The sequence below is a fragment of the Hermetia illucens genome, chromosome 1, assembly GCF_905115235.1.
Source record: "Hermetia illucens chromosome 1, iHerIll2.2.curated.20191125, whole genome shotgun sequence".
Classification (NCBI taxonomy): Eukaryota; Metazoa; Arthropoda; class Insecta; order Diptera; family Stratiomyidae; genus Hermetia; species Hermetia illucens.
In genome coordinates, this window is record NC_051849.1 from 39304434 (window position 1) to 39331724 (window position 27291).

At 40.1% G+C, this 27291-nt stretch overlaps 2 protein-coding genes across 2 annotated transcripts; one reads left to right on the forward strand and one right to left on the reverse strand.

Annotated features, from left to right (window-relative positions):
- Positions 1–6216: 6216 nt before the first annotated feature.
- On the forward strand, positions 6217–14376 carry LOC119646947 (mitochondrial ribonuclease P protein 1 homolog). Its single transcript, XM_038047642.1, has 3 exons — positions 6217–6818; positions 13332–13698; positions 13968–14376. Exons 1-3 carry the CDS (start codon positions 6274–6276, stop codon positions 14280–14282), a joined length of 1227 nt encoding a protein of 408 aa, XP_037903570.1. The 5' UTR covers positions 6217–6273; the 3' UTR covers positions 14283–14376.
- Positions 14377–19880: 5504 nt separating this feature from the next.
- Positions 19881–22242, reverse strand: LOC119661339 (fatty acyl-CoA reductase 1-like). The gene is made up of 6 exons (XM_038070641.1): positions 21977–22242; positions 21823–21910; positions 21399–21647; positions 20609–21333; positions 20389–20496; positions 19881–20223 (listed from the first exon to the last, which is right to left on the reverse strand). The coding sequence occupies exons 1-6, from the start codon at positions 22126–22128 to the stop codon at positions 19932–19934; spliced, it is 1614 nt and encodes a 537-aa protein (XP_037926569.1). The 5' UTR covers positions 22129–22242; the 3' UTR covers positions 19881–19931.
- Positions 22243–27291: the final 5049 nt, after the last annotated feature.

Genomic DNA, 27291 nt, shown 5'->3' on the forward strand with positions numbered 1-27291 from the left:
GAGCTGACACATACGCCGTTGGAGATACATTTTTTTAAAATTTTCCTGATATCTACGTTGAACTTAATTAATTTTTCGCGCATATTAGCAGCTCGACTTATATGCTTGACACAAAGATGTATAAATTGACTTTTCAGTAACTTCTGATGAAGTTTTCGAATCGATGTCGATCTTATTGTAGTAATATTTTTGTACTCATTGCTATCAAAATCCCACTAATATTCATAGACTGACCTTGGACGGTCAGTTTTTCATCAGCCTGCCGTAAATAAATTCATTAAAAATGGACTGATAAACTGATGGGCTGGCGTATTTAGTATAAACAAGACGAAAAAAAAAACCATTTTTGTTGCGTACATGTAAAAATCCGAACCATTCAGAAGTCATGTATCGATTAACAACACAATGGCAACTGCACTATGTTCACCTTATCATCAATACCACCCAAACTGACAGATTTTATTTAAAATATTATATTTTCATCAGCCCATCAATCATTGCCAGACAAATATTTTAGTCGATCAGTCAATGATGAAATACTGATCATGTAGGGTGCGTCATAGGCTTTATAACAATTCGGTTCCCAACATTATTCCTCTTCTCGAGCTTGCCGGTGTAGAATTGAATACATGAAATTTACAAAGGAGATAAAAAAAGGGCTCGAGCAAAAAAAAAAAAATTGAATTTGGCCCCAAACGATTACAAGCTATGTCGAAAAAAATTGATGCTCCAGCTGAAATCTACTTCTTTAGAGAAGCGAAAATTGGCTCGTCTAGGTCGATTTTGTTCGGCCATTTGGATGATGATCTGAATGACCGATCTCATGTTAAAACAGTCGTGGAATCCCTTCACTCAAATCCCGTTGAAAATCGACAATCACCCGCATTAAAAGCTCATGGCGTTTCAAATGATATCATGATGGTAAAGTTGGGTATGCCAATCTTACCCCGGAAGCGAAGATGGCAAAGAAGAGATGTGGCAAGAAGTACAGGGTCCCGCCTTTCTACCCGCTCGTCCCTAAAAGAACATAGCATTCACTACTCCTTTTAAAGTTACGACACCCGAAAAGGAGCTATTTTCGTATCATTAATAAGTTTATAGATAGATTAATCATCGTCGCGATGTGCAAGCGGGTTCAAAGTTAAACCCAACCATGAAAATAGCCCCAGGTTGAGATGTGATGGCTTTTTAATGGATTGACCGTCTCAATTCTTAAATGAAATTAGAAACAGAGCCTCTTTTTTCTACATATCATCCCCAACTTTTACCATGAAAAAAACTATATTTTGAGGGACCATAACTTTTTAGGGGGGGGGGGAGGGTTGAAGATAGAGGATACCCAAATACCATTTCCATAAACACCTCATCCCTCCTCTTCGGAATGGCGTTGAAATTTCAACCTTAACCAAATTCAATATGGTTGACACGCTACATTTTCCTATCCTGGTGAAAACCCTAAGGCACCGTAAGTCCATTATGATAAGCCCTATTATCATCGCACTTAATGTTGTCCAAGTGATAAGCCCAAAGCAAGGGGAAAGTACAACGCTGATCATGGATATCCATGACGGCTCAAACTCGAACCTAGGACAATAAAGGTGGTGTGCTAACCTCTCAACCAGCGCTCTATCATAGAACCATTTAAGTTTTTAAGTATTTAATAGACAAATTTTTCACCGAGTTCTCGATGTTTCATATAACCCATATAATGCCTTTTCTATTGCTGAATACAAATAAACAGTATTTTAAAAATTATAAGCATGTTAATTTTATCAACAGAAGTTCTAAATGATCACTAGATCAATAATTGTTGTTAAATGAGTAAATTTCATTATTGAGATTCGGAACAAAGCTTCTAAAGCTCCTGAATGAAAGATCAATTAAAAACAACGACACGGATCTGCAAGACTTATATCTTAAACTCTCGTCGATCAGTTGATTCTATCAATTTCTTCAGTGATCTTCACATCACAAACAATGCTAATGGTAGGGATACTCCAATATAATATTCAAACCTTATCTAAAAATAAATATTCCCTTGATTTTTTTGCTAATTCAAATTGCTTTGACATTTTAATTCTCAAAAAATGTTTTCATATTAATTCGTCTCCAAATATTAATTTTTCGTCTAGATACATGTTCATAGCTAAAAATGACGGCTATGGTCAGTCCTCAAAAAAAGCATTACGTATCAAGTTCAACTCGGTTTTCACATCATTATAACAGGAACCCTAAACCTTTCCCCCAATACCTCTGCTGACTATCCTCCACACTAGAGCTGGGTAGGTTATGTATGTAATATCCCTAAGTGGTATCTCTTGAAGTGTAATATCACATTGCCATCACCGAAAGCGATCCAAACATTACCAAACATTATAACATCACCGCATTACCTAACATGACATCACCACATTACCAAAGTGATGGTGATATTACTTCTGTGATAGGTAATGTGTTATAATGTGATACCACATTACTAAACATCACCAGACATCATCATCTTTGGCTTTAAGTAATTGATTTGTAATGTTGTCGCTTGATAATGAATGTCCTGATTGATGTGTATATGACGTTTCTCCTATTTCCTAGTAAAAGTAGCCGAGGCGACTATCGAGTTCCGATGCCGACTGTCGGTTGAAAATTTGTGAAAAGATGGTTTCGATTTTGTGCGCGATAGACAAACGTTTAATTATGCCAAGCAAAGATAGCTTCTAAGTGAAGTAATACTCGTTCACGAAAATCACGATTCCCCAGTCTTCATGTGAAAATATTGTACTATTTTATATTCTTATTTGGGATTTTCTTTTCTACTCTTACAAGAAACGTTCTTCTTCGTTCTTCATTGATGCCTATTTGGTGCTGTCGGACACTCTACGGAAACTGCTCTAATGATAAGTAATATTTAGTAATATCGACAGCCGATTGAATGAAATCTATTATTACTTTGTAATATCTCATGTTTTAAATGTGATGTGTTATCACATTACGTACTAGGATCATATTTCACGCAGCTCTACTCCAGACGTCCCCATTAACAATTTTAAAAATGCCACTAGAGACCTTTTTGTCTACCTCAACAATGAACCAAACTTATAATCTATGACGACTTAAATACTGAATGAAGTCAAGGCAGAAAAGACCAAACTATGAGATGAGATATGGTCTGCATTGTGCAAAGACTGCAATTCCAGACATTTCTGGCCAAAGATAAAGCATTTCAATTTCTGTTATCTCGTGATGTCCACAACCGTCGCTGTCTCAAGTTTATTCAAGAACAATACTTGAATACGCCAGTTGCTCCCGTTGAGGCTTCGTACAAAACTATTGTGCAACTTCCCTTTTTTGAAGAATTTACTATAGCAGCTAGGAAGTGTATGCCCCGTTCGCTCCAGAAACAGGCAGTGTAGCGCAACAATATATCCGGGGACTAATTCCTGAAGTCAGGATCACCCTCTTGACAATTTTCCACCAAATAAACTGTAACTTATTCCCCCACCTGAGCAAACGCTTGTGAAAACTATTCAAATGCCCAAGGCAGCCGATAGACCTCTCCAACTATAAAAATTTCAAGTCCATATCCTTAATTAATGTCTTATCAATACTCTGATTAATAACAGATTGGCCTCTTGTTTTAAAGACAACCATTGCCTGTCGACCATGAACTATGTGTACAGAAAAGGATGCTTCACCTTGCCCTACAACCTGCTATACACCTCCATCACCACGGATTCAAACATAAAACTGATTGTTTTGCTAGCATTCACAACTTCTCTGCAAAAGTAGTTCTGTAGATACTAGATGAGATCACGAGTAACGTGAACGTCTCTCTGATTTTGTCATTTCCGGCTCCTTAATGTTCAAAGATAATACTGACAATCTCGTCAAAGAAAATAGTTCCTCATGGGATCTGGTTCCTAAAGAAAGCATTAGGATCCTTAAAAACATGATTAGACCAATAATATACTATGGCTACAACATCCACTTTCCTCAATTTGGAGTACCTCTCCTCCAAAATTACGTCCTTAACCGCTGTTCAACTCAAAAGATGTTCCTGCTACACCAACATAACTCTTTGACATGTTGACTCACTGAGAAACCTTCTTTTAAGGACAGGAATCTTGTTTTATTCTCCTAAGACCTAATTAAAATCAAGACCTACACCCTCAACATCTTCAAGCTCTTTTTAACCATCCTCAAGTCAACCGCTTTTTCATGAGATTCCCAAGATGACCCATTATAACCACCTATGTTGCAAATCTAGCGAAGGCATATGATGATGCGTCAACTGGGCCTGAAAGCAAAGGCTTCCTTATAATTGCCACGCATACTGTTCTTGTTAACAATAATTCCAACGCCTGCTTTTTCGCCAATGAAGACTTCAGAATTCGGTTCTTTTTAAATAATACAAGGGTCAGTCAAATATAAGCGGAAACTTCTTTTGAATGATTTTTCTGAGCACGAAATACTTTCGAAACTTCTTTTATGTCCCTACGTAGTTTCCTTGTACGGAAACACATTATTCCTTGCGTTTTTGAAAGTTTCTGATTCCGGTGTTAGTGACATGGCGATAAATCTGGGTTATATGGTAGATATTCTATTTGAACGCAAATTTCCTCCAATTTGCTCTGAGTTATGCGCGCGTGTGAGGCCGTATATTGCCGTGAAGGAAGATTACGCTTCTTATCGGGGAATCGCGTCTTTTGCTTCCCAGCCGTTCACGATAATAAACTGAAATTATTGCTCGTCGCTCGTGGAGGAAATCGACTGAAAAAATGCTTTTGGAATCCCATAACACAGCGGCAAAAGTTTTCCCTGCAGGCAATCGTGTTTTCGCCCTTATTGGCGCAGCCTCCTTTGCATGGTTGTTTTGATTCAGGCTACAGTGGAAAATGTCTCATCTCACACGTATGATTTCTTCAGCATAATGAACCGGTAACCTTTGCCAATTTTTCAAACGGACGTTTTTAATCAGCAGAAAGAAGTCCAGGAGCCCATCGTGCTGCGATATTTGAGAATCCAACTTCCTCTTTGAAAATGGAGTGTACACTCCCGTGGCTTAGACCTACTGAGACGGAAATTTTGTCGACGTTGAGGTCTCCTCCCAAAGCTTCTTAACTGCACGGATGTTATCGTATGTGATGGAAATTCGAGGCCGCTGATCATGATTCGTATGCGCGGAGGTTTTGGAGAGTTTCAACCTCAAATTGTACCGGTAAACTTGTTAAAACTCTTGAAGTTTTCACTTCTTCTCGCGTTATAAACTTCATAATCATTAGTTGCGCAAAGGAGATAGAAACCAATTGGTGTAGGGCAGTCAGACGGAATTTATGGAAAAAAATCAGAGTCCTTCCATTCTCCAACAACGGTTGATAACCAAATTCCCGTTCGTATTTTATTGCCAAATTTCGAACGAGCTGGCATTTTTTAAGCTGCGGGGCTAGTTCAGGAGAAGAGAATCACCCAACTAATGGTATTAACCGACCCTCGTCATGTGTGTGTCCTGCTCTTTTCTGAATCCCTTGATAAGCGAAATTTATGAGACCGTACCGTCTTGAGAGGGCAGTGATTATGGGTCCCCTTAAATGGAGCTGTTCGTAGAGCTGCCAAGGCCCAACACAGCCGGGAGGTCCCTCCGATGTCACTGCTAGTCACTGTGAATATGCAGTTCATAAAAATATGATAGTATTTTGGAATTATAATTGCAATACGAGTCACCAGCAAAGATGAAGAAGAATAATACGTTTCAGTGTTACACTACAAGGACCTGTGGGCAAGTCGATATTGGCAATAAAGTTGAGAAGCAAGGAGTCGTCTTAAAGCACGGATACCAATGGCATCATAGACATTGTCCTCCTCGGGAACTCCGAATCAGGTGGTAACATCGCTAGTTCGCCTGGTTAACAGACGATAATACAAAACTCACAACACAGCAACGTCGGCGGTAACTTTCAGCTGTAAGATATGAACGTTGCATCATGAAATTTATTAATGAACGTACATATTTAAATTCGAAGCAAAAGTGGAATATAAATCACCAAACGCATTCGTAAAACGCTTGAAGGCTTCTCCTAAACTAATATAAAAAAAATGCATGTCACCCTTGACTTCCTTTCTAAATAAAAGCACGACTTTCAACTTAAATGCCTTCCGCACTGGGTGAGCAAGAATTGAATTCAACTTGATGTCACACTGCCGATTGTTTACTGTCAGAACGAATTTAACCTCTCATTGCATAGTGAATCGGTGCTAGTTCCATAGTTCTCGGCCCCCGCGATGCTCCGATCCATATTTACTTTAAACAGGAGCCCTCAGGCAGGGCTCCTCCCACTTATTGCTGGGGCCACTTCGCACTTCCAAGCTGCAAGGATGGCATTTCCCCAATCTTCCCGCATTGTGTCACAACAGTTAATTTCTCGAACGAAGGTGGATTTTGCAGCCAATGTCCAGACTTCCGGAAAGCAGTCCGACATTAACGAGGAGAAAAGGCAGAAGATTATAGAACTCGAGATGGATGTCCTGCGACAAGAAGGGCACAGAGTGCCAGAACCCGAGTTTGTAACTAGCAGCCATTGGGAACAAATTCTTTCGTTGAAGAGCAAATCAGCTCGTCGGAAGTACTATAGCTACTTGTGGCAAGTGGAGCGGAAAAGGGAGAACAAGGAAGCCAAGAAAGAGGAGCGGAAGCAGAAAGTCGAAGAACGGAGAGCAGCCGAGAGAGAAGCGGTTGAAAATAATCAGCATATCATATACGGACTCGGGCATACGTCGTTTTTGCTGAGAATTTATGATACAACGATCAACCACTGGAACAATAACAAGTAAGAAGTTCATGTTATTCCTAATTTCCTTCCTGAAAAAACGCTACTGGTGCGGTCTAAAAGGTTCTCACCCACTACACCTACCCCATCTCTTCTCTCGCCCACATCTCTACGCGACTACAATGAAATATTTGCCGGGGAAGGCTGTGAACTGATCTAGCGTATCCGTATTAAGCATTTCTTGCTGCAATTCCTGGAACTTATCTAGATTAGTCACTACTGCGTCGTTAACGGTAGTTAAATTTCGTAAAACGCATAGCATCGTACTATGGAGTTTTATACCTTCACAATGTCGGTAATTATTTCGAAAAAGGTTTTCCGCCTGATTTTATTTTCATTTTCACTTCACATCACTTGGCGAAATTTGCATATTTAAAAGTTTCGTATTTCCCAAGTCGTCACGTATACCACTTTAAACGCGATCGTTTACTACCTGTTAGCCCCGCCTGTTCTTGGGTACGAAAAGTCGAATCGAAGGGGCCCGCAAAGGTAGCAGTAGTTGAACGCTAGTCTCAGTTTTGAAAGAACTTCGACGTCTTGAACATGAAAGTAGATAAAATTCACTTAAGGAACTGTTGACTATATGGGTTTGATCTCGGACACAGAGCGGCGGATGCTTGTCGCAATGATTTAAAGCTGCTAGGTCGTTTGAATTTGAGGGTCGTGGGGTCAAAGGTCTCGAATAAAGTATTGCTTCAATTTCATCGTTTCTAGCATTTTATGAGTCAATTTCGTTGGTTTTATAGTTTTCTCCAGCAGATCTTTAACACTTTTAACTACTAAGTTCGGAGTAGTTTGTCCCCGACGTTGTCTCCTACATCGTTTTACAAAACGTAGAAGGTAGCCTGTTATGTGAAGTAGTCTACCAAAAGGATTCCTGTAAAGTACACTTGTTGACGATGTTGTTGCTAGAGATATCACTTTGCGTTCGGCATCATTTTCCAGTGTTGGAAATTTTGTTAACGCCTGCATGTGACCTAAAGTCAGATACTCCTCCATAAATTTAATATATTCGTTTTGTAACTCCAGTTGGCGTATTAGCTTGCGCTCTAAAGCATGGTATCTAGCTCTGCGCAGAGCGTCCAGAGTGTCCTTGGAATTGTCTAGAGTTGTTGGATCAGTGGTGAAAGGCAGAGAAACTTGGTATCTACCTTCTGCAGTTCGCTTTGTCCACCGAGCGTAATGTGCTTCGCATTTTTTCTCACTAGGAGATAGGTGTTGTTTAACTTGAGGAGTATTGTCTAAACTCCAGAAGCGTTCCACTTGTTGGGATAAAATATCCTCCTTGACTTTGATTCCGCACGTAATTTTGTCACTGCTAGCGGTTCCACTGATGCCTCCTGCAACAATCCAGCCTAACGAAGTATTCCGAAGGATGGGAAGGTTGTTGCCTAACAATTTTCTTCCTATCGACAGTAGTTGGTAATAAAATTCTACACCAAGAAGTAGGCCTACTCGATCAGGTCGATAGAAGTGAGGATCACCCATCTGTATGTTGTATGGAATCTGCCAAGTGCTAACATCAATTTGTCTTGAAGGTTGTGCAGAAATTATGCGAGACAGTACGAATGCTTCTACTCTTGTTCAGAATGCTGTCGCCTGTGGTTTTCGCAATAAATTCACTCGTGCTGTGGTGTGCTGACGTCCATATCCAATGCCTTGAATTTTAATATCGCTCAACTGCTGATTTAATTGAAGTTTCTTGCAGATCGGCTCGGACAGGATCGTGATTTGGGATCCTGAATCCAGAATTGCTCTACAGTTGATGGTGATGCCATTATTTCCTTGTATGCTAACAAAAGCTGTGCCTAGTATCATATATTTGGCCCTTGGCTGCAGTGTTCTAGTTGCTAACGCTGCCGCTTCAGCCGTTGATTGTTTGTGCTGGCGCTTGATTCAATGCCTTGTTGCTGATATTGCTTTAAGGATGAATTGTCGTAAATTATCGGTAGATGCAACAACGTATTATGCCGTTTGTTGCAATGTTTGCAACTCCCTCTTGAACATTCCGTCGCAGTGTGTTCAGATTGAAGACAATTGATGCATCTGGAATGTTTTCGAATGAGGTTCAATCGATCTCTAGGTATAAGTTTCAGAAATGACTTGCAATTATTTATTGGATGCATGACATCGCACATTATGCACTTGGATCTCTCAGTAACTGTTGATGTTAGAGATCCTACTGGTAAGTGTTACTTCCCTTCATTGCCTGTTATATTGTACCAAGAGCTTCCAACGACTAAAAACGATTTAGCAAGAATACTAGAAACCCCCTAAGTGACTGCAGTTCTCGAGGATGAGCTGACGATTGCTCATATAATGTGTGCGTGGTTCTGTCCAGCTTCTGTATCAGCAGTGTAAGACCAGAGGATCCCAACTTGTTGATACTTCCACATTTTTCAGTCCCTTCAAGCATTCCCGGGTTGTGTCACGAAGAGCCTTGATGGCTGCTGCGCTTTCTCCATTATGCGTAGGTTGTGAAAGAAGCCTTGAAATTAGTGCCGTCACCAGCAATCTGGGATTTTCGTATCAGTTCTTCAACAGTTGCCATGTTGAATGATAGTTCTCCTCAGCCAACGATAGGTGCTTTCAGATGAATTCACTCGTAAATATAGTTTTTCGCACGTGGGAATGTCTTGCTTATGGATGATCAGAGTGAAATTATGCGGTGTTTCCAACGATTAATTAATTGAAATAATAAAAACTTGTTGTTTCTTTTTCGTTGGTGTGGGTATTTATTCTTGCAAATACCGATATTTCGGGAACCACTTGTTCCCTTCATCAGTGCAAACAAGTGAACTTGTTGGAGAGAAGACGGATTAAATGATGAAACGGATAACAGATGCTTCAATGGATTTTTTCGAAGCATTTTCAAAATCTGAAGAATGACAACAGGCGAGCAAAAAGGAGACAGTCAAGAATGCAATATAGCAAATATTTCCTTTGGAAACGTGCGCAAACGCAATAGAAAAATGTAGAGTAGCAGGATGAAAATGCAATGCAATGCACCAGGAAGTTAACAAATAGCAGTTGATAACAGGGTGATAGGGAAACATCCAACAAACAGTATGCCGATAAAAATAGGCCATACGAGACCAGAAGATGCAGAACTGCAGAAAAAGACCTTAAATTGTCATGGTTGCAACCAGGCTACCTGATAGACGAAACGACTGAAAAATGCATGAATGAAATTTCAGCAGAAGAGAACCGCTTAGCCAAAAAAACAAGCAGACAGAAAAAGTGAGTGTGCCACGAGAAACCTATCCGTGAGGTCCGAAAACCGTTAGAGGTGGGCACCCGGAAAGCTGATAAATAACGGGAGGAGACTGAGAAATTGCATGAGTTTTCCAGTCAGAATATTGCAAGTTACCAATCAGAACTGTTCCGAAAGGTCGGGGGAAATCACGAAACGACAAAAACAAGGAGAACATAGTTAATTGCGGTTTAAAAGTGATAACGGCAACACGACAAAAACGGGCAATGAACATAGAAATTTGAAAAAGTTGCCAAATTATCGCTTATGTGCATTTTCGAAAATAATTTTTATCATCAATATGGAGGAAAATATGCAACACGAAATTACAAAAAAAAGATGGTAAGAAGTAGAAGGTATCAGAAGGGTGCATAAATGTAAAAGACAAGACTTTGGGAATAATTGCCGTGGAGAAAATGAAATCATTTCAATTCAGAAAAATATTGGCGAAACTGGAGAACAAAAAGGGTGCTCGAATGAACATTATGGGGCGATTTAATGGTGTTTATCATTTGAGAGTTACAGCAGAGGCAGAGCAGACTGTAGAGCAAGAATGGCGAAACCACAGAATGCAAGGTTATGTGGTCACACAAATGTTAATTGTTGTGCGAAGAGTGAATGCAGCAAGACATTATTCTAGAATACCATAAAGAAGACAGTATTGAGCAGCTTCTGATGTTGCCAAAACCGAAACAAGTGGGAAATGGTAGTTCTATTGAGCTAAATTCAGCAGCAGGTGGTAGGTGATGGCAGCAGGTGGCTATGATCGTATGAGGAGGACCAATGGAATGCTGGAACTACATTCGAACGAAAAGTGAAATCATCATCAACGAACGCCTGGCAACGATTACACCTTCTGAGTGGCAGGATGGAAGTGAGATTTGGCTTGAGAATTGCGCGCGGAGAGGGACTGGTATTGTTTTAGCAGGAAAAGAAGAGAAAAACCTGGAGTTGTAATTGAAATGGTTGGACCATATGGGAAAACTTAAAAATTGAATGATGCCATTAATCAGATTAAATAAAGTGGGCTAGAACGAACAAACATGAAACCGGAGCATCTGAAGAGACAAGTACCATTCAGAACACAAGACAGATACCAACGATTCTTCTTCTTCGAGACGAATGAGTTAGTCGGCGGGCAGTCTGACGAAAATCACTTTTCGAAAATATGTGTAACGTCAATTAAAATCTAGTAATGACAATCAGCGAGGTTACAAAAATTGCACAAGAGTAAGGGGATGAAAGCGTCGGTCACTGCGGTTTTGTCTAGGGCAAAGACCCTGGGAGCAGCGTGATTGAAGTGGTTCCCAGATGTTATTCGCTGTCATAGTCATGTGTTTTGTGAGCTCCGAGTGCAAACCCAAAATGGGATCTATGGTCCAAACAACGTGGGAGAAAGTTTCTCTGTAATCGGTTTGATTCACCATAAAGTGGTGTCGAACACTTCAATTCCAGGACAAAAAGTGGTAGCCTGGATATTTAGTAGCGATACTTGATAATAGACAGCCCGAATGTCAGTAAAAAAATCCAGGTATAAATGAGCGGATTGCTGTTAGTAAACTCGGCAATCCAGCGATACGAATGTACAAAAATAAAGTTAAAATCTGTTTATTAAAACCAATGTTGTATTACGGTATGGGGAAGAATATTGTACAAAATTTTCACGAAAAAATTAAAAAATAAGACGGAAAAAGGCAGAATTACGGTGCCCCATGTAACTCGGCCGTGGATCATCTAAAATCAAAAAATCATTAGATAATCGCTTTTCCCAGGTAATGCTGGGAGGGTTTCTCGAAGTGAATTACGCGATTTTTGCGGAAAAAATGGGTAATTTGTTATTGCAAAATTAAAGATATTAACAAATTTGAAAAAAAAACTCTCCATTGTTATTTCGTAAATTATGTGCAGAAATAATGTTCAATTCCAAAAGGATTGGTGCAGTAATTTTTGGAGTTATGTGGAGCATTGACTTTGAAAACGTGAGTTATGGGGAAAACGCTTCGAAGTTTCGAACACTAAAAAAATTGGAATAAAACGTTTATAAGCGAGTTTTATCGACTTATCTTACACTGAATCATCGATGCCAAGAACATAAAGGATGTTGACATCATCCATGATGTTTAAAGCATCTTTTTGCTATTGTCTACAACGAATCCTGTCTTCTTTGGTCTGTTTTTCAACACCCTGTTCCGCTCGGCATATTGCGCCCATTGCACCCCCTTCCCACTACGTTCATGCCTTGCAGTAAAGCAAAAGAATCTTCATTGAAGACACAGGCTGCAAAATAAGCTGTAATATCAATAATGACAGAGGTTCCATTCAAGTGCCTTGGTGAAATTTTTCAAATAAGTTGGTTCGAACTCTCATTGTTGTTTTGCGTAAAGCCGCTCTAGAAGGGCATCTTTGCTCAGATCTTCATATATAGGCATGATGACATTCGAAACAGCCATGGGAAAAGCACTATACGTGTGCTTGAGCGAATCCAAGGTATTAGCAATTGCAGCCTTTTCAGCACCACGAGCCCACGCTGTGCTACGTATGTGGCGTAGTTGCTTTAACCGCTGTCTCTTCCTTAATTTTTCACCGATAGTACCGAAGTAGTAATACTTTGTAAAATAAAGATCTCAGTTTGGGCAGTTTACACTCTTGCGAAGGTGGATCGCATGAAATGGCAAATACATTTGGTCTGAAACACATATAGGGTTTTTTTTCAATCTATACTTTTGTGATTATCGTCCGACCACTTTATAAATTTTTATCGTAACAATTTTTAAAATAATGGTCTAAAGAAAAAAATCTCCTTTTTACGTTTCTAATTGTTTTTACGATTTAAAAAAAATGGGTAAAACATTTGTTATTCACAATAAGGGGCTAAATTGCGGCCGGACGATAGCGACAACAATTCCACACGTTTTTTTTTAAAGCGGTCTCTAATCTGCCTATTATTAGTTCTTTAGAAATCGTGCGAACTAGTTTGAAGAAAAGTAATTTTGAGGAAAACTGGCTCAAAGTTGTAAGTTTCATGGAAACCCAGTGGAGAGAGTCGCAAAACTTGCCTTAAAACTTGTTTTTCGTTTCGGAAGTATCACTTGATAACACTGCCTTACGTGAAAATAAATCTGCTTTTTCCATAGTAGCAGTAATTGGCAATAAAATGTATTATTACTGTAACATTCTTGGTTTGGGCAATCCTTAACCGATTTTATTTGTTTGTATACAATAAGTCATCTATTATATATTTCTCATTTCTTTCTTAACAGGTTAATCCAAGCAATGCAATTCGGTCCAAAATTGGTGTTCGACTGTTCATACGATGAGTACATGACCAAAAGAGAATCGATAAATGCGGCAAAGCAACTAATGTTGTGTTTTGCGACAAACCGGAATCACACAGAACCATTCGATCTTCACTTTTGCAACGTTAACTTCAATAGCACGACAATGCATTATCTGGAAAAACATATTCCAACGATGCGTGAGCCAGAATTTCCGTTAAATCTTCATGAAGAATGTTTCACCAAAGTATTCCCCAAAGAAAAGCTCGTCTATCTCACGCCCCATTGCAAAGAAAATCTCGAAGAATTCAATCATGATGATGTCTATATCGTCGGTTGTATGGTAGATAAGGTAAGAAACACCAATATCTATTTAAAACATTTTATAAATGAAACGTTCGAACATAAACCTCTTTGGATAAGTGAAGTTCAAGAAACAGCGCACCAAGTGTGATTGCGGTTGTGAATGCAAAGCTTCAAACCTCAAAAGGTCAATTATTCCCTTTTTTATGCAATTTAAAGTGAAATATCATGATTTGTATATCAAATCACTTATTACAATTATTACAACGATGTGAAATCAATCTGACTTTCCTTAAATTCATCCCCTTTACTTTCCAGGTGAACAACGAACCTCTATCACTTGCAAAAGCTAAAAAATTGGGGCTTAGAATGGCGCGGCTGCCTTTAGACCGATATCTACAATGGAAGGCAGGGTCTGGAAAGTCACTAACTTTGAACCAAATGACAGACATCTTATTGGATGTTAAGAAAAATGGTGATTGGAAAAATGCATTGAGGCATGTTCCCACTAGAAAAACATTCGATTTTTCAACTGCTCCGGTTCGATCTAATAGAGTTACTGTAAAGAAAGAGAATTTAGATAGGTACAAGTTCAATATCGATACTTGGAGTTCGAAAGTGCGGAAATATTAAGGATGTACTTTACGATTAGATCTGTTAAATGTTTTTTCTTGATATAAGGTGTCCCATACGAAATGGGAGTTTGTAAAATACATATTCTCGGCTAGAGGGGGTTTTTCATTTAGTAGGATTTTTGAATAAGATTTTATTTCTATTGAAATAGTTTGTGAAAGTGAAGTTACAGCAGAACCATTTAACATCGGCGACGTCAGCTTCTCTATTCCTAATCATATACATTCGAAGGATGCCCAAACCGAAATTCGCCAGCCAGTTTACCAACCGGCTGGTTTTCTATGTATTTTCTTCTGCCTTTGTCCCGTTCACAGGCGGGGCGGCTCGTCGTGATCGGTTTCGCTCTATCGAATGCCTGATCTGGGTGCAATATCGAGACTTTGAAATCCCCATCCAGCGTATCAAGCCACCGTTGTTTCGACCTGCCTTTTGGTCGTTTACCATCGACTTCGATGTTCAGACCGAGCTTGGCAAGTGAATTCTCGTTAGCACGAATTGCGTGACCATACCATCGAAGACGCCTCTCTTGCAACTTTTCCACGATCGGTGCAACCCCATAACGATCGCGGATATCCTAATTTCATCATTGATCAAAGTTTACCATAATATAATATATTTTTTTATCCTGTCCTAAAATTCTATGCAGTTCTTAAGGGCTCGCCAAACAGAGGCGCACTGTCCGTGTCGCAGTCCGTCGCGGGCAGGTGATGTCAAACCGCACGCAGACTGTTTACAGCAAACTAATCTTATGCAAAAAGTGATTGAATGTACACCGCTGTGAATTTTGTTTCCAAGATGATGTCCAATGAAAAAAAACTTCCACTTTTTTTGGTATCCACTTTTCATTTCCGTCGCAAACTCTGTAATTTTTCATGTGCCAGTAGTCCACCGAGGGAAACCGCTTGCTGTTGAACTAGGATGCAACAATATTTCGTAATAATGCGACGAACAGTTCGTCCTATCCGCGTGGATAGTCTGCTTTCTGTTTGGCGAGCCCTTTAACGTTGAAATTCGACTCCGCGTAATGTCATACGCGGGACTGCGTAAGCTTGACACAATTGACCTTATTGGATATTGTCTTATGACTCGTCACAAGTCTATAAATTCTGGGCCTGGTAGTTATGTATGATGCTAGCTTCATTCTGCCGCTCTCTTCTATTACTTGTCTTAATACTTTGATGTGAGAATTGTTTCTGGTTTGCAATTGGCCTATTGTATCATAGCTCATACTTTCATAGGTTGTTTTGTTATTCGAGAAAACCTGCATTTCGAAAGTTATTGGTCTCTCCACATTTAGTGGTGGGGTTTTCTTTGTCAACGAATATTTAAAGACTTTAGACTTTTTCGAAAAACTCAGTTGTTTTTTTTTACAAAACATGAAACGGATATTTCAATAAGAAACATATTTATCGAATTGGAGCTTCTAAAACTCACCTATCTCTCGAGCGCTGAAGGACGTTCAGATAACAGTTTACTACCCGGCTGGTTTTCTATTTACCAGAACGAATTAAAGTTGGTATTATTGCTTACTTGACGTGCTGCAATGCATTGTAGGTGGTGTAGTTCTTGTTTAAACTGTTGCTAACGTTTTCTCGTCGGTTTTATATGAAATGCTAAAAAAGAGACTGCCATTTTCCCGTACTCGGAAAAAGTGTTTCCAGGGAAATCACTTTTCGACGGAACCAGACGCGGGCTAACATACGTTAGTTCATCAGCACAGAAACTCAAAAATATGAACTACAATGATGTGGACATTGGCGCCAACTCCAACTATGGTCATTTGCACCTTTTTCATCGTGTTCAAGACGTTGAGTGAGCTTGTGTGCAAAATTTGAAGCAGGCTAACCAAGAGCGATTCGAAATCGAGGAAGGATTCCCATACGGGTCAGGAAAATTCGACTAAGATCCTGATGTGAGTATAATGTAGCATATTTGACAATAAATACATGTTCGGCGATTGCGAAAACCTATAAGCTGAATTTTGTTTCGAATTTAGAGAAAAAATTTTTTGGGCGCCATGAGAAATTGTTTATCTATGATTTTAAACAACTGATGATAAATTCAGGTTCAACGACCACGAAAACCTTCATATGGATATTTTGACCCAAATTGGCTTTTGATCCCCCATATTCGATCCGCCATCTTGTATTCTGTTAATTTGACTTCAGATTCATAATCAGCGACCCCAAAATTTTATAAGAATTAATATTGTCGTGATAACTGAACAAACAAGAAAGTTATCTCAAGGCAAACTTTCTAAAAACTAAAAATTCGAAACCATATTTTTTGTCTTAACTTCAAGCACAGATTTGAAATTATTACTGATTTCAGGTCACTACAACAGTCTGCAAACCTGTAGTTTCCTCTAGATAAGAGTCGTCTTTTTAAAGCTACCATATTGAATTTCATAGTAGTAAAAATGACCGTGCATTTTAGAATGATGAACAAATAAAACCATCGAAACCGGAAGTTTATATGCCTTTTTATAATCCCACAAAAAAATTCTCAAAATTTTCTTTATTGTTAACTGAATCCGAGGGAACCTCCCCTTAAGCTTTCTTCGCCTTGCTGATAAGAAACTTACCCAAATATTCATCCCCTTTGTATTTCTGAACATTTTAATTTTAATTAGTGCTCTACCATTTGCCATCATATCTAGCCAAATGACAGGCTCTTTTTCAGAGACAGGATATGAAAGTTTCAGAGGGCAGGGGAAGGAGAAGACACGGTCACTGGATAAACTAATTATTTTCAGACTCGATCTGGCTGCTAATTGAAAACTTAATAATTTATTATTATTATTGTAAAGTTCACTCTAATTACCTAAGACGAAATATCAACTCCTATATGTGTACTTTTCCAGCTTCCCTAATGATGTCGGTGCAACTCGGCTAGAATTCGGTAATCAAATAAACATTTACGGTAAAATTTTTGGTTCGAGCTTCACTTATTATCATATGAGGATCAAATAGTCTCCATACGATTGTGTCAGTGTCAATCCTTAAAACCAGGACATGTTGTCTAATCCATAGATGTTACCTGATCAAAGACAGAATTGTGTCTACTTCAAGCAAACGTTTCAGATAAATTTTGGTTGTTGTTTCAGAAAACAAGCAAAGAACTGTGTTTCTGTCAGACAGTCAGGCAGTCTTAGATAACCAAAGGCCGTTTTTTTTTTCGACGTGAAAATTTGCAAGAGACACTAGCATAAATGTGGTCAGCGCACAATATACACTCCTGCCTTATTTCCGTGGAACTATTGCGAGGGGAGTTTGCCTCTAATCATTTCTCCTCTCGTTCACCCATCGCTTTTATAAAAACGCCTTTCCCGCCCTTCTGTTCCTCTCCTCACTGCGCCTCATAATACTGATAACTGCATTCCAGTTTTTCCGACAGGCAGCACCGTTCTTTCATTAAAAATCTAGGACTAAGAAATAAGACGTGCTCCGAGTCTTCCAGGACACGGCTCCAGCTGGGGCAGGAGGGCTGAATTATCCACTTTATGTGTATAGGCCGGATGGCTGAGTAGTTAGGACACAAGGCTATCGTACGGAAGGTCGCGGTTCAAATCTCATTGGTGGCAGTGGGGTTTGTATCGTGATTTGACATCGGACACCAATCGACTCAGCTGTGAATGAGTACCTGAGTCAAATTAGGGTAATAATCTCGGGCGAGCGTAATGCTGACCACATTTCCTCCTACAGTGTTCTGTAGTGTACCGTTACGGTCTTGAATGAAGTGCTCTAACCCACTGATCCATTTTGGATTGTTGTGCCAACGATTATTATTATTATTATCTTCCCGGATCCGAGAATAGTTCATCCAGCATGTCGTGGACCCCGCGTATGTGAAACTTGAACGAGCGTAGTCACTATATATGTACATATCTGTCGCCTATATTCGTCCCGACAATACCGGTTACTAGCTGTTCTATATATTCCTATGCAGCACACCTATAATTTCCCTTCACACTTATAACTTCCCGCACACCTATAACTTCCCTTCACTTGTGCAATCGGTCCCATATGCGAAAGTAGAGCGTGAGCGACCCTTAAGTGGTTGCGATTGATTGAACCTTTTGTATCGGTCGGATCGATCGAAAAAGGCGAGAGATTACCCAATACAAACATTTCAAAAGATCAGCAGCTTATAGGCTGTCTCAATTGGTAGCCGTATGTAAGCCGTCTGGGTACCACCATATGATTTCCTGGGATTGACGACAGGAACCTCTTGTAGCAGCTACATTTTGAACCACTCCATTAAGACAATGCACATTTCTGATTTAGATGTGATCTCATTTAGGTCCTTGCACTGAATGCAGATCTCACCGCGGCATTCTGATCAAGTACTTTTCAGTCGGCTGCAGAGGCTTCGCTCTCATTAGATCTAGAGACTTCTTTTTTAATTTCCCCCAGTCATGATTTCACTTGGGAGTGAATTATGCCCGCGAAAAGACAACGGGGGCTATCCCATATTTAGCAAGGATAACATCTAATATCCGAGAAGCAGCACGCTTTTGCATACGGCTCATAGCCGGAGTCGTGCAATCCATTCTGCAATACGCGACTCCTATCTGATGGGAGGAGCGAGCCAAATAAAAGTGGAAGATACTTCACATTGTCCTGAATGCATCATTACCTTCGAGGACACCACCACTGCAGCAGGTTGAGCAGTGTTATAAATGTGGACATATCCCACATGATGAAACTATGAAAAAATAGCAAAAAATAGAGTACGCCCAGATATCAAGGTAAGCGATCATTATGGATGATGGATGTGGATGATGGATGGATGGATGGGCTAGTGTAAGTTAGATCCCTTCCTGCGAAGTAATATTTCACGAGGCTCCTGCGGGGAAGGGGTCAGACGTAAAGTCGGGAGTGGTTTTAGTGGGTGTGAAAGCGATACATTGCTAAAACCTGGCGCAGTGTCGTCTCTCTAATATCATATTTTTCACTAATCAACATCGATCGGTATAGAGGTAGAGGAGGAGGGTATACTATCAGATTGAGATTGCATTCGGATAATTTCCGTAGCGACAAGGATAGGATTATATCTGTAACTTCTCTGAACCAGCCCAACTTTCCATTTTACTGAAGGGACAGGAAAATATTCTTCCATACCCATAGCTGTAGTGGTTGAAAATAAACTCCAAAAGTCGCAAATTTTAATATCCCCAACAGTTCGTCTATTGTAACATTAGACTCCTTACTCCCTTATTTTTTCCAGCTATTAACATATGTAAGGCTAATTCAAAAAATTACCAAATGAGGCCTCTTATAATATTCTCAAATTCATCAGACACCTCATGATTGTACTGCTTCCTCCACAGTCCGTTTGCTTATGAATTCGGTGCTAGTGAAATGTAAATGCATGCAAGTGAGTGCAAATTTATTTTGGGTCATACTTCTGAACTGCAATTCGTTCTCATTTCGAAAAGTTGACATTGTTGCATTCCAGAAATATAGAGCTATGGATGAAATGACGTCAAGGGCTTTGCTCAGTGTGAGAATCGGACAATTATAGACACTAAGGTCAGAATGTACTGCACTTTTGAATATTTCCATTACCTTCGCAAATAAGTGTACTCAAAACAAATTTACATCAACGCAATTTTTATTTTTCTCATTTGCAAATGAACTTATTGAATTAATTTGTCATAAAGTCAAGTATATGTATCGCTTGGTTCTCGACGTAGTTGAAGAATCCATAGAATTTCAGGATTGTATATAAAAGATAAGCGTGAATTCCATAGAAGAAAATTAAGACTATAACGTGCAGTGCGAGTAACTTCCTATATTTCTTCCGACCTTCTGCAGCACTGTTTGGAGTTTCCGACAATACAGTATACTTGAGGCCATGCATATAATCATAAACGAAATCACTCCATTTCCACCGCCGGATATCGCTTGGAAAGTAATCCTGATCCGATTTGGTCATTCTGCAAATAAATTCTGATAAAATTCCGACTTTCTCCATTCAGTTTTTGAATTTGTTAGAGACTCTCAGAGGATCTTTGAGGTTGGCATGAGTGAAAAGGCTTCGATCCCAACCGAATACAAAATAAACCAACGCTGTAAAATCATATAAATAAGTCTGTATTCACCTTGTAAGCACCCGACGCATATTATGGTTGGTGAATTTCCATTCCCTCTGCATGAAGTAACTAATTGCAACTAAGAATCGATGGGCTTTTCTGGTCATGGGTACCATCCTGCAAAATGATAATAATACAATATGAAGACAGGCCTGGATTCCGACTAGTTACGCGTGAAGCAAACACTCAAATAATACATAAATGAATCCACCCTTCTGTAAACAGTCACCTTAAATTTGTGTCCGTGAAGCGCAAGAAGATATCAAAAATATACGCTGGGATCACATGATAGTAGAGGACGTAGATCCTGAACATAATTGGGCAAGCAGTCATAGTCAAACTGTGTTTCCATATCATTTGCTTGGATGGATAGTCTGCAAAAGCCTTAACTAGATGGTATCTAACCTCATCCCAGGTTACCGGGCTATCGAGGCAACTTGAAACATGGAAAACTTCTGGATCTCTTTGAACCACCGGTTTTCCCAATTCCATATCAACAGCAAAATCTTCATATGTTGCCCACATCGCCACAAGTGTGGAATTAATCACATAATCTGCACAAATAATATCCCCCACCAAACGTTTATTAATGTGGAGCAGACGCATAGCTCCGGAGCCAACTGAAATGCTAACTCCATTGAGTCCATATAAGTTGCCGCCCCATCCTGGGAGTGGATCCTCGTGGGTAGAAATCACAATTGTTGGACGAATTACACAGACCGGTATATGCCACTTCCATCGACGCACCAGTTCCTCGGACAACGATTTGGAGTACACATAATTGTTGGGCCAAGGATGAGAGATTCGATCTTGAAGTATTATAAAATCATCAGACTCTCCCTGGTTTTCAACAATATGAATGATCACGTTAGGATCAATGGCTGGTTCGTAAAATTTCTCGTCAATGTTACACCGAGGGGCGTGGCTATAAGCTGTTGATATGTAGGCAAAGACCTAAATAAAAAATTAAGAAAATTAATGGATGATATCACGAAATTTTCTCAGCTTTCAAAATGTACCTCAAGATTTTCTATATTTTCAGAAATTTTCAAAATTTCTTTTGTACCTCTTACGTTGGTTAGTATTAAATTCGGCAACGCCTGGTCGAAACGAACATCGGCAGCGGCATGAATAACCATTTGAACATTTTTGTATATATCCACCAAATCCTCATTAGATATTCCGAATTGTTCCTGGTTCATATCGCCCTCAACTAATTTGATTCGCTGAAGATAGTTTGCGTCAAGCTTTGCGACTCTGTTGAATAACTTGAAAAAGGATGAAGGTTGAAATTGTGAATTTAAATTTATAAGCGGGAAAGCGGAACAACTGCAGGATTTAACTTCACGAAACGTCGGAATATACGCCCAAGCAGCGATTTCAAACTCAATAACACTTCGACCTACGTTAGCCAGTGGAACCGCTTGGGGGAGCGCCACTTACCCGTCCAGAATACAACTCCTGAACACGTTCTTGAGGCGATTTTCCCTTCTTGTTTCTTATCACCAAATACAAGCTCCTGACACCAACCCTAAAGAACAAAAAGTAGGCAAGGATACAGTGCAAGATATTTACCTTTTCCGTTTTAGTTTCATACCTCAGCAATTTCTCTACGTATAATAATCCTAGAAACCCGGTCCCCCCAGTCAGCAAAACGGTTTTTCCCCTGAAATAGTCCTTTATGGGTGTTGATTCCGGTTCACTCTCTTCGTACATCATATCCACTGTGTAGTCCAGACTATTTGCCATATTCTCCAATGTTTAGTAAAAACACAAAAAAGATACAATTTTTTTATGAAACGCGGGATTTACCAGCTCCGGTTACGTGATTGTGTCTAATCCTAGTGCGCGAGAATTACTGCGAGAATGACTGAATTCACAAGTGAACGAAAATATAAAAATGCAGCAACTACGCTTTTTACGCAAGTGCAAGGTTAAAAAGTGACGATCGAAATTGGAATTTTCATTGCGAATTGTTAATGTTTGAAGTAAGTGAAGGCCTGGTACACCAGGATAGCGAAAAGCTAGGTATAATTTAGATGGGAGCACGGAGTTGTTTGTTAATTTGAAGCATTACGTATTGATGGGCGTCTATTAATGAAACAATGACAAAATATGTGCGAATTTGCGAGTCTGGGGCATTGCTCCAGGTTTGAAGGGTTTTGTACAAATTGTTTTTAGGATATTTCGGTGCTTTTAATATTTCAGTCCACGCATTCTGTCATTGTTTTGAAGTGGTGCTGTGAAGGCTGATGGAAGACTTCTAAGAGGGCCCTATCTCTTAGGGAGAAAATCCGGGCCCAGGATTAACATTTTCCGGGAAAGCCGGGCCTGAGCAAATAATTTTATGAGCCACCCTATTATCCCTTCTCCATTGAAATTTTTATTATTTTATCCTCTCTTTCCACCTCACTCTCGGCAAGTCTGCTACGAGGACCACATCTCAATACGTTGCCTCCTAAACGGATGAACAGATCACTGAGAAACACCAAAGCAACTTCCAACAAATCATACACTGAATGTCCAAGTAGACATCCCATAGGATGGTTAGGCACAATATGAAATCTCGCTACTTTGGAAGACTACTAAGCCAGTGATGGTGGAAAAACCTCGTCCGCCATAATATGTTGTTAGGAAGCGAGGTATCAAACACTCGAATACATACTATTTTCAAAATGAGAAACTGTCGGCCCCACGAGAGTACTATGTCTCCTTTATGGTTAGCAAAAAAAATATCCAAAACATTATCGGCTTCAAACCAATTTGTGAACAAATTTCTGCAAAATCGGAAGAGGGACGAAGACGACTACGGTTTCGTACCAGGGCAACTCATCAGACGCTGCCTCACCTCTGCCCTGGGAGCAGCGTGACCGAAGCGGCTCGTAGATGTTATACGCTCCCTTTTATAATTCACAAAACACGACAAGTGTGCGAATTATTTTCAACGTAAATCCGCCCGCAGTTCGAACCAAAGCTTGGCTGGAGCTAAATAATTTTTGTTTGAGGATTGGGGAGTCCTAAGTCTGCATCCACTTGATGCCAGCCTGGACCAAATGGAGAGCAACTTGCTCCCACTCTTTATGGTCCACGAACTCATCGAGCTTGGCCGGAGCTAGACAATTTTTGTTTGAGGATTGGGGAGTCCTAAGTTCGCATCCACTTAATGTCGGACCGGACCAAATTTAGAGCAGCTTGCTCTATTTGGTTCCGTCCGGCATTAAGTGGATGTGGACTTAGGCCTCCCTAATCCTCGAACAAAAATGTGTGCAATTCGAGCAGGAAAGAAAGGAACACAAGTCATTCGACCTCTCCCTGGAGTACTTAGCACGAAAGTTTGAAAAGTACGCCACTCAACAATATATATCAAATAAAGGCTTAAGCAGACGATATAAACATCCTGACACAAACCAGCACCAAAGAAACCCTGAAAAAACTAGACACAGTATTGAAAAATAAGAGACGAAAATGGCTTATGGTTTCATCCAGGGCAGAGGTAACTCATCAAACGCAATCTTATCTTCGCAGTCGTTAACGCTTTTTTCATATTTCACAAAACACAATTTAATTGCGAATTATAATGAACGTAAATTCGCCATAGTTCACACAAAAGCTTGGCCGAAGCTACATTTTTTGTTTAGAAATTAGGAGGATATTTTCGGGGATAGACACCATAGAGTAGCAATTGATTCCCTTCAGATTTTTCAGTTGAGTAGCTTCCGAGAATGAGTCCATGAATTAAATTATAATTTTCCAGTCCTTGCACTCCCCCTCTTGCATCAAATATAAAAAATGAGGCGAGGTTTGTAAAGTACTCATCGGGCCCTTTCATTTGGTACCCTATATAACTATATTTGTATGGCTAAACTCAACATAGACCGATGTTACTCACTGAATGCTAGGGAGATTCACAGTTCCACCATTCCACCATATTTCTTTTCGGTCTTTGTCAACGTGCTTTAACTTCCCTCACGACTTTCCGAGAAGCGTGCACTCTTATCCTGTGGCATATTCCTTTCACAATCTGTAACTTGTCTATTGCCACTTTCCCTTTCTGATCAACACGTCCACGGCTGTCTGGCCTGCTCACGGGTGAAGTACTTCATTCGAAATTGTGTCAGGCCAGCGTATCCTCATTGGGGCGATCACTTTCCATGTGCTGCTCCCATAAAGCGATACTAAGCGGAAGAAATTAAACGACGTCAGCACACGATGTTGTGCGGGTTGTTGATCTCCGTCGACCAAGTTTTCGAGGTGCTTCAGCGGGTGTACCCGGCGTGTAGCCGCTTGAGCGTATCGATGGCCGAGATGATTTCACTTCTACTTGAACGGACAGTCCACATCCGCAAATTTTGGTAATTGGCCATTTCATCCAAGACAGGTGGAACCTTATCAGATGTTACATTGTTGAGAACCATAGTGAAACCCTTCTTCCATCTCCTAAGCTGCTCGTCGGCGTGGATGGCAAGCCTACCCTTGAGATCTTTGGCCGGACCAACAAAAAACATACCATTTATTACATGGTGCAGTATAATATTATCGAATACAGTATTATTTGTATTAGATCCTGCGTCCCTAAACGCAAAGGTAAATTTTATTTGGTTATGGCGCGCACTACGCTGCTTATTGTGAAAAGTTATTACGATATTGAAGTTCAAGCGTGTTTTTTTGTTACCAATTATACTGCCAATAAGAGTTTTTAGTTCCTTCTACTTCCTCTGGGACATGGCCGACAACTTTACTTGCGTCAGAGAAAAGATCGCTGGTGACGGCGGCTTAGTGCTCATCAATACTCTCTGGGCTGGGGAAAAATGTTACTCAACATCCTTCTCTCTCCTATCTTACATCCCTTAACCCCAGAGTGTACAGTCTGTGTCATTGGAATGCGCAAGTTGGAGAGCATTTTAAGAGCCCCGCGAAAGTTGCCAAAAAGCCACACATTTGAGAATCTAATCCTAGTCTGTTGATGAAAACTTATGGTAGAAATCATTTCACTTTTGAAGCGTGGTTAACATTTCTGTAGCCTAAATATTTCAATCAAATTTTACGACAAGCAGGGTATGTAGAGGTAATTACTCCATATATTCGCACTTGTATACTTGTACCGTAAATTTATTCTGCAATATACTACGCTGGAAATAGTTTGGGTAGGGATCTTGAGTTGGTGTCTGTCTTCACGAGACTCTAGTAGTAGTCATAACCAATGCATATACACAAGTATATATGCATACCTTGATGGGACTTTCGCTGGCACACTGGGTTTAATAGGAAATGCGAGCATAGCGCTGCTTGGGGTCAGGCGCGCATTCTGGATTGTGGACAACCACATGAATATCGCAAGTTAACTTTGTAAATAAATTTCAATAGATAAGCACGCACCTCTTCCTGTTAATTGTTCTCTACCCCTACCCTTGTTTCCAAGACATCAAAACCTCTGTAAATGATTTGTTGCCTGGGATGCATAGGGTTCTATAGATAAACTCCATGTCCTAGGTGAAAACTGTCCGACCCTTCCTGAAATTGCACAATTAGCCAATTTTATTAAAGGCGGATTCGCGCACTCCAAGAAAACTCGGAGAAGAGGATCTCTTTCTTCCTCCTTCTCCTCCTTTAGATAGCGAATCTCTCCCATTCACGTCTCGGCAGGTGTGAGGATGAATGAATTGTATTGATGGAAACTTAGGTCACCTCACGATATCTTCTCTACATTTGGAGGCAAACATGAGGCACTGCATTATTGTAGCTCTGTCGCAAAGCTATTTCCCGATTACTCTTGGAAATTGCCTGAGGACACTTTAATAGGACTTTAGAAATACAATGGCGGTACCTAATACGGAAGAAAGTCACTCAATAAAATCGTGGTGGCTCTTCACTCGGGGATGATGCCGTCAACCAACAATTGTAAAAAAAAATGAAGCATGTACGAAATACGATAAAAAACCAAGTCGATCGGACGATTTATTATCGAGTAAGAACTATAGAAAATTTGGAAAATGTATAATAGTTCTGAGAAAAACGCAATTAAGGGTAAAAGTACTGATTTCATTGTTTTAGATCGATAAAAATCATACCTGAAGCATATCTGTTATCCCAGGCCTACATAATTCATCTTCCTCTGCTTCGTAATTCAGCTGCTGATCTGTTGCAGCTCTCTTTTGAGCTGATCGGGGCTATTTCGAAGTAACCTGGTGGCGATGCTCTGCTAGGTGTAGCCTGTTAAGATCTCTCTCACTGGCAAAATGTCTTGCTGCAGGTCCGCCTGTTACTTTCATCACACTGCACATTGGAAACCATTATTGAATATAGGAAGAGCAGTGAAATTGGATAATTCAATGGTTTTAAAACCACTGTGGAAGGGTTTGCCAAAGTAAACCATTGACTGAAGCTCCATCAAAGTGCTCGGTTGACACGTTCTTGCATGCCTCTGAGCTTGCCAGGCTCGGGAATGTGGGGGGGGGGGGGGGTCTATATCGATGCGTGGGTCCGTAGACCACAAACAAAGAAATTCGCGACGACCTAACGATAAAAACCAGAACGGGTGCCGCGATCGAGAGGGAAGATCCACAACGGATCACAGTCTCGATTATTGTTTATTCTGCCTCAGATAGTTATCGAGGCGCGGCCCCTAAGGTTCCCTCCCATCCTTAAAATACTCAGGCCATTATTTAGAGGATGTCCCTACTAAGGTTTTGCGGGATCAAAGAGGAAGAGAGAGGGAGGAAGTTTTCAAATTAAAGAAAAAAATTATCTCAAATTCATGTTATATTCATGGGAAATGCAAACAAAAAAAAATATAAAAGTAAAATGAAGTCAAAGCACCAAATACATATAGTTAAAAAAGCCCACGGACCCTCTTCCCGCCCAACCGGACCGAGGGGCCACCAACCTAAGGATGGGCTGAAGGCAACATCCAAA

Coding starts and splice junctions, on each gene's coding strand:
- LOC119646947 (XM_038047642.1), top strand. CDS start 6,274: ATGCTCCGATCCATATTTACTTTAAACAGGAGCCCTCAGGCAGGGCTC. Junction 6,819..13,331: donor AACCACTGGAACAATAACAA/GTAAGAAGTTCA, acceptor CTTTCTTAACAG/GTTAATCCAAGCAATGCAAT. Junction 13,699..13,967: donor TCGGTTGTATGGTAGATAAG/GTAAGAAACACC, acceptor TTTACTTTCCAG/GTGAACAACGAACCTCTATC.
- LOC119661339 (XM_038070641.1), bottom strand. CDS start 22,128: ATGGCAAATAGTCTGGACTACACAGTGGATATGATGTACGAAGAGAGT. Junction 21,911..21,976: donor TACGTAGAGAAATTGCTGAG/GTATGAAACTAA, acceptor TTTGTTCTTTAG/GGTTGGTGTCAGGAGCTTGT. Junction 21,334..21,398: donor AAAATATAGAAAATCTTGAG/GTACATTTTGAA, acceptor TTTTTTATTTAG/GTCTTTGCCTACATATCAAC.